This window comes from Brassica oleracea, unplaced genomic scaffold (assembly GCF_000695525.1).
Source record: "Brassica oleracea var. oleracea cultivar TO1000 unplaced genomic scaffold, BOL UnpScaffold01172, whole genome shotgun sequence".
NCBI classification, from domain to species: Eukaryota; Viridiplantae; Streptophyta; class Magnoliopsida; order Brassicales; family Brassicaceae; genus Brassica; species Brassica oleracea.
The window spans coordinates 12,363-19,726 of NW_013617728.1; the positions used below are offsets into that span (position 1 = coordinate 12,363).

General features: G+C 40.9%; 1 protein-coding gene and 1 pseudogene across 1 annotated transcript in view; one reads left to right on the forward strand and one right to left on the reverse strand.

Annotated features, from left to right (window-relative positions):
* Positions 1 to 3,440, forward strand: part of LOC106321008 — a 4,192-nt gene extending 752 nt beyond the window's left edge. The window contains exons 2-3 of the mRNA XM_013759338.1: positions 12 to 3,321; positions 3,406 to 3,440. Of these exons, the coding sequence (XP_013614792.1) occupies positions 12 to 3,321; positions 3,406 to 3,440 (3,345 nt within the window). The remainder of the gene's footprint in view (positions 1 to 11; positions 3,322 to 3,405) is intronic.
* Positions 3,441 to 4,108: 668 nt separating this feature from the next.
* The window catches only part of LOC106321009, a 6,517-nt pseudogene continuing 3,261 nt past the window's right edge, over positions 4,109 to 7,364 (reverse strand).

Sequence of the window (7,364 nt, forward strand, 5' to 3'; positions counted from 1 at the left end):
ATCTTAACCAGGGGATGACATTGGTTAAAGGGGGCCGTCTCCTCCATCAATATGTTGTTGACGTTTATACGGCAATCGAAGAAGATCGGTTAAGGTGGGCCAGAAATAATCAAGATGTTTTGCGAGCCGAGCTCTACAGTAATGTACTCGATGCTGTTAGCAAGGGTGACACTGATGCTAAAATTATTGGACAAAGGTTCATACTGCCGCCAAGTTTCACCGGCGGGCCTCGATACTTAGTTGAGAAATACCATGATGCGATGGCTATCTGCAGAGAATATGGGAACCCGGATTTGTTTATCACAATGACGGCCAATCCTAACTGGAAAGAGATTAAAGAACATCTTGAGATATACGGTGGAGACTCCCCCAATGATAGACCAGACATTGAATGTCGTGTCTTTAAGATGAAGTTAGATCAGCTACTGAAGGATTTCAAAAAAGGAACTTTCTTCAAGCCATACACTGCAGCTCTCCACAGAATAGAGTTTCAAAAAAGAGGCCTCCCTCATGCACATATATTATTGTGGTTTGGAAACTCATCTAGAACACCAAGTTCGGAAGAGGTAGATGAGATTATTTCAGCCGAGCTCCCAAACAAAGAAGAAGACCCAGAAGCTTATAATTTAGTGACAAAACACATGATCCATGGTCCATGTGGTGTCATTAATCCGAAGTCACCGTGTATGGAAAATAATATGTGCACAAAGAAGTATCCTCGGCCTTATAATGATAGTACTTCGATTGACAAATCAGGGTACGTGTTATATCGTCGCCGCCGAAATGAAAATGAGTCTGTGATTAAAAATGGGGCAACCCTAAACAACACATTTGTTGTACCTCATAACATTAACCTCTTAAAGAAGTACGAGGCTCATATCAATGTGGAATGGTGTAATCGTACAAGCATAGTGAAGTACTTATTCAAGTACATAACCAAGGGTGTTGACAGAGCATCCGCAGTTATTGAAAAAGGAAATACGACAACTACCTCTGACACAGTTGAACCAAAGGAAAAAGTGATTAAGCAACGGAATGAGATCCAAGAATACATCGAAGCCCGGTATTTGTCAGCTTGTGAGTCCATGTGGCGGAATTTCGCATTTCACATACACAAAAGAAAGCCGTCCGTTGAGAAGCTAATCATTCACTTAGAAGGCGAGCATAACATCACCATTAAAGAAAATGATAACCTCGGCCGCGTAATCCGCAAACCAGGTATTGAGAAGACAATGTTTACTGAATGGATGGTATTATGCAGAAGGTCAGCATTTGCACGGACATTAACTTATGTGCAAATACAAGAATATTTCGTCTGGAACAACAATTCCAAAGTATGGTCTGAACGTAAGAAAGGGAAAACCATTGGGCGAATTGTGGCTGTCCATCCATCAGCAGGTGATCGATACTATCTGAGGATCCTCATCAATAAGATTAAAGGTCCTAGAAGTTATGACGAGCTGAAAACTTTCAACGATGTGAAATACCCAGACTTCAAATCGGTTTGCCACGCACGAGGCTATTTGGACGATGATGTTGAATGGCTCGAGAGTATGCCAGAGGGTGCTAGAACAGCCACCCCATACCAACTCCGTGATATGTTTGTCACCTTTCTAAACACTTGCTTCGTTGCAAGCCCCAAAAGACTATGGGAGCACTCATGGAAATCAATGAGCGAGGATATACTCCACAAGAGGCAAAGGATCTTAGGCCACACAAATCTGGAGCTGGACGATGAAACCCTTAAGCAATACACGTTAATCGAAGTGGAAAAGTTGATGCGCATGCAAGACCGTTCTTTAAACGATATTAAAGAGATGCCTAAGATCAAACATGTTTTGCTAAAAGAATTGGGGAACAGTTTGTGGAACCAAGAAATGGATTACAATGTTGCCGAAGAAACGATCAGACATGGCAGTCAGTACAACTTGCTTAACGCCGAGCAGCGTGCGATTTACGAATCAGTCATAGACTCTGTTGACAAAAAGGATGGAAAACTATTCTTTGTACATGGCGTGAAACAAATCGTTCTCCCGGTTGCTTCTTCAGGAATAGCCGCATTGCTACTACCAAACGGAAGAACAGCTCATTCACGCTTTAATATTCCTTTGAAGCTCGACGAAGATAAGCTCTGCAACATCAAACCAGGTACAATGCTCGCTGAACTCATTGAGAAAACGGACCTCATAATCTGGGATGAGGCACCTATGACGCACAAACATGCCTTCGAAGCACTTGACAAAACTTTGAAGGACATAATGTCTATGAAAAACCCACACGCAAAGGATCAAACTTTCGGCGGAAAAACGGTTTTGTTAGGTGGTGATTTTAGACAAATCCTTCCGGTAGTTCCACAAGGGTGTCGAGCTGATACCGTCTTAGCTTCGATATGTCATTCATATCTATGGAATTTCTGCCACAAGTTCCCTTTGAATACAAATATGCGAGTCAACCAGGACGAAAAAGAGTTCTCCGATTGGCTTCTCAAAGTCGGTGAAGGTCGTCCAGAATCAGAACAGGGAGACGAGGACGATGGCTACCATGACCAAATGGTAAATATCGATCCAACATTGCTCAAAGAGACTAAAGAAGAGTCACTAAAGCAAGTTGTCGATGCAGCGTATGGTGATACCAAACAAATAGAGGCCTCCCAAAGTTCCTACACCGATAAAGTTATCCTAACACCCCGAAATGATACAGTCGATGAAATCAATGCGTATACAATCTCCAAAACCACCGGAGAGTCAAAAGACTACTACAGTTACGATAGCTTTGAGGTTTCGGAAACTCAATCTAACCAAAATGATACACTATACGCCATTGAGTATCTCAACTCGATGGAGTTTCCAGGATTGCCTTCCCATAAACTCACTCTCAAAGTTGGAGCCCCGATTATGCTTCTGCGAAACATAAACCAAACAAAGGGATTATGTAATGGTACCCGTATGATCCTAACCCACATAGGCGAAAGAGTGCTTAAAGCAGATATAATTACTGGTTCCCACATTGGAAATGAAGTTTTGATCCCACGAGTAGTCCTCTTGCATGGGGATACACAGCTACCCTTCACTTTACGTCGAGGCCAGTTCCCTATCAGATTGTGTTATGCGATGACAATCAACAAAAGCCAGGGCCAAAGCTTAAAAGAGTTTATCCTATACCTTCCTAGACCGGTCTTCTCGCATGGTCAACTCTACGTGGCCCTCTCACGTGTAACAAGCAAAGCAGGACTAAAAATCATCAAAGACGAAGACTCACACAAACAAAAAGTGAAGAAAATAGTCTACAAAGAAATCTTCAACCGCCTTCATCCACATGAGAGTAAGTAAAATTCAAAACTCAGAATCTCATGGAAGATTTCAAAGTGGTTATCTATCTAAAAATTCATATCTATCTACTATGCAGCACTCGAGGTACCACCAGAAATGAATCAGAACTAAACTTTTTCCGTGATGAAGGTTACCTCAGTGCTTACAAGTACGTCTCCCTACTTTACTATCTAATTAATTGATAACTAATACTAATCTATGTTCACTGATATATTTTAAAATAAATTGCAGGTTCCCCAACACGGAAACTCCTTCCCTTCAACCACCTACTTCGTCAAAAGTCCACCGTCTTATTTACGTTTTTTTCTTCTATGTTTTAAGACATTAACATCTCCTCTTAATAATGATAAGGACAATTTTGCTTCTACAAATAATTTATAACAAACTAAAATTTTAAAGAGTTTAAGATTATTTTTTTTTACAACTTTAAATACATTATATTACTCAAACAACCTGATGTGTTAATCGATTTTTGCCTTCAATATGACATACACTGTTTAATTTAAAATAATGTATTGCAAATAATTTCATACAAAATAACCCGGACGTAGCCCGGGACCGCCTCTAGTATTTTTAAACATTGAATTGTATACATGTATGTAGATAAAATTCCAACAAAATCAAAAATAATAATTTATTCAATATAAACGTACTATCAAATATTTTGAGTTTTTTGTTTTTTTTTTTTAATTATTATCTTCACGCCAAAAACCACATAATTCTATGAATCTTGGACCATTCGACTTACTTTACTCAACTTTTTAATGGTACACAATTTGTTACTTTAACAAGCCTAAAAGACCTTTACTTATAGGTAACCCTCGAGGAATAGGAGTACACTTAAGGGGATGAGCCATTGTCAAGACCATTCCCGAAAGAGTCTCGTCCATGTTAACCTTGTCTCCTTCTATTTTCTAATCGAAACACTGAATCATAATTCCAATCACTGTTCCTAGAAAGATATAAGCTAGATTTGTTCCAGGACATCCTCTCCTTCCGCTACCAAAAGGAAGGTACTTGAGTACTTTCTCCTTTGTGGCATCTTCTTGTTCTGATCCTGAAGAAGCTAGAAATCTCTCAGGCTTGAAGTCATCAGGATTTTCCCAGTAATCAGAATCTCTCATCACAGCATAACCATTAACTACAAGTGTTGTCTTTTCATGAACATAGAACCCTCCCATCACACATCCTTCTTGGAGCCTCCTTCCGAAGACAGGGATTGGCGGGTACAATCTTAGCCCTTCGTTGACCACCGCTTGCAAATAAGGTAGGTTTGGTAGGTCTGTTTCCAGAATCAACCTTGATTTCCCTATGACAGAATCGATTTCTTCTCTCATTCTCTCCATAGTTAATGGTTGTTAATGATTTCAGCCATTGTCCACTATATTATTTGTTTGGATGTGTCCGTGCCCCCAAGGAAAAGCTCCTGCAAGTTATAAACTCTTTTAAAATACCTATATTTAATAGGGAAATTTTTTAAAAGATATTAGATTGATTGTTTTTTTTACTAAAAACACACAAGGATTGAAAATGATCAAAAATGTTTTATTAAAAAAGTAAATATAAGTAATTATTTAAATAAATAATAAAATTGTATTTTCAAAAAATTGGAACTATTTTTTAAATTAGTATTTTAATTTTTAAATACTAATTTTTATTAAAAAAAATCCCAGACTCCTTTCAAATAGTTAATTCTAGAGTATAAACGTTTTTTTATATTTAATGAAACTTGATCATTTTAATACTTGTGTGCTATATTTATGATATGGTATCCTAGGTTGTTTTTCTGTTTACCACGAACAAAGCCTTGATCTGGTCCCTGGTGATCTTATACTCTGATTTTTCGTCTCCTTTTGCTTCCAGCAACACGTCCATCAAATTCATACCTTGCTTCTCTGCTACGTTTTCGTGTTCCGCAAGAAACGTCTCCAGCACCTTGTCATATCTTCCGGAAATACCCATTATCTCCTCTTTAAACAGTGAGATTCCAACCTTTTCAAGCGGCTTGCGCAACAAGGTTGTATATAAAACGTTCTTTGTCAAGGAAATAGATTATCTATGTTGTAACGGACGTGAGAAGAAACAGATGCGGAAACAGATGAATAAAAACAATGTAACAACGACATATATATTTAACGTGGTTCACCCCTAGGACTACGTCCAAGGACAAAGAGAGATCTTATTATTGGAGACGATATTGAGCTTACAAAGTGCAAGTTTATGGTTATTTCGAATACAAGATATATATAGTAGCATCTTGTATCTAAAACCCTAGACTTTATGGACTCATGGGCCTAAGCCCACGATCAGATGTAACATCCATAATAACTTGATGCAACGCTCCTGATGCAACCGAGTAGGTATGATCTACGTGATGTAACATCCATCGCCTAGATGTAACATCTAGATTCAAGGCATATCAACAAATCTCCACCTTGACTTGAATCCTCCCAATAACAGATGTACCAGATGCACCTTCAAGTGTCAGATGTACCAGATGCGTTTCTCTACGCCAGATGTACCAGATGCGCCATCATTGCCAGATGTACCAGATGCGCCATCAAGTGCCAGATACACCATTAACGCCAAATGTACCAGATGCGTTCTTCAACGCCAAATGTACCATCGCTCTCTTTGCCTCAGATGTCCCTTCAGACCAGATGTGTTGCTATGACGAACCAGGCGCCCTTTAACGGCCATATGCTCAACTAGAGCCAGACGTTCGTCATCAGCCGGATGTCCCAACGGACCAGATATCTCAACAGACCAAACGTCCTAACGGGCCAGATGTCCCAACGGACCAGATGCTCCAACGGACCAGATGTCCCAACGGACCAGATGCCCCAACAGGCTAGATGTCCCAACGGACCAGATGCCCCAACGAGCCAGATGTCCCAACAGACCAGACGCCCCAACGAGCCAGATGTTCCAACGGACCAGACGCCCCCAATGGGCTAGATGTCCCAACGGACCAGACGCCCCAACGGGCCAGATGTCCCAACGGACCAGTCGCCCCAACGGGCCAGATGTCCCAACGGACCAGACGCCCCAACGGACCAGATGTCCTTGCGGGCCAGATGCCTCAACGGGCTATCCCATATACATGGTGAGATGATCATTTGCAGTGCACAAAGTACTGTTAGGTTCACCTGAAGACATCGTGAACCTTGTCAACACCTCATTAATATAGGCCTTCTGTGACAAGAACAACTCCTTCTCCCTATCTCTGAAGATCTCTATCCCTAGAATCTTCTTTGCTGCACCCAAGTCCTTCATCTCAACTTCAAAACCCAGAAGCTCTAGCTTCTCGATGTCACACTTCTCCTCAGCTATCATCATGTCATCCACGTCGAGTACCAAACTTATGAACGTCGCATCCTTAAACTTACTCACGTAGACACACCAATCAAAAGGACTTCTGATGTAGCCCAACTTTATTATATAGCTGTCGAATCTCTTGTACCATCGTCTGAGAGACTGCTTAAATCCACAAAGTGACTTCTGAAACGTACACACATAGTCATCTTTTCCAGGAACTCGACAACCATTCGGCTGAGTCATGTATATCTCCTCTAGCTCTCCATGAAGAAACACTGTCTTCACATCAAATTGCTCAAGCTCCAAGTCCTGACATGCTACCAGCGCTAGCAACACTCTGATGGAAGTATCTCTAACCACAGGTGAGAACATCTCATTGTAGTCTACTCCCTCTCTCTGACATAACCCTCTTGCAGCAACCCAAGATTTATACTTAACTTCTTCTGCCGATGATGCTTCACCCTTAATTCTGAAGACCCACTTGTATGTAACATCCCTTCTCCCCGATGGTAATGTGACCAGATCCCATGTATGATTCTTCAGATGAGACTCCACGTCTCTCGTTGCAACATGCCGTTTTTCAGAATCGGGACTAGAAACAGCTTCCATGTAGGTGGATGACGCATCCACTTCCTCTGCAACCTGAAGTGTATAACCCACCATATCGTCAAAGCAATATCTCTCTGGTGGCCTGACATCAACCCTTCTTGGTCGATC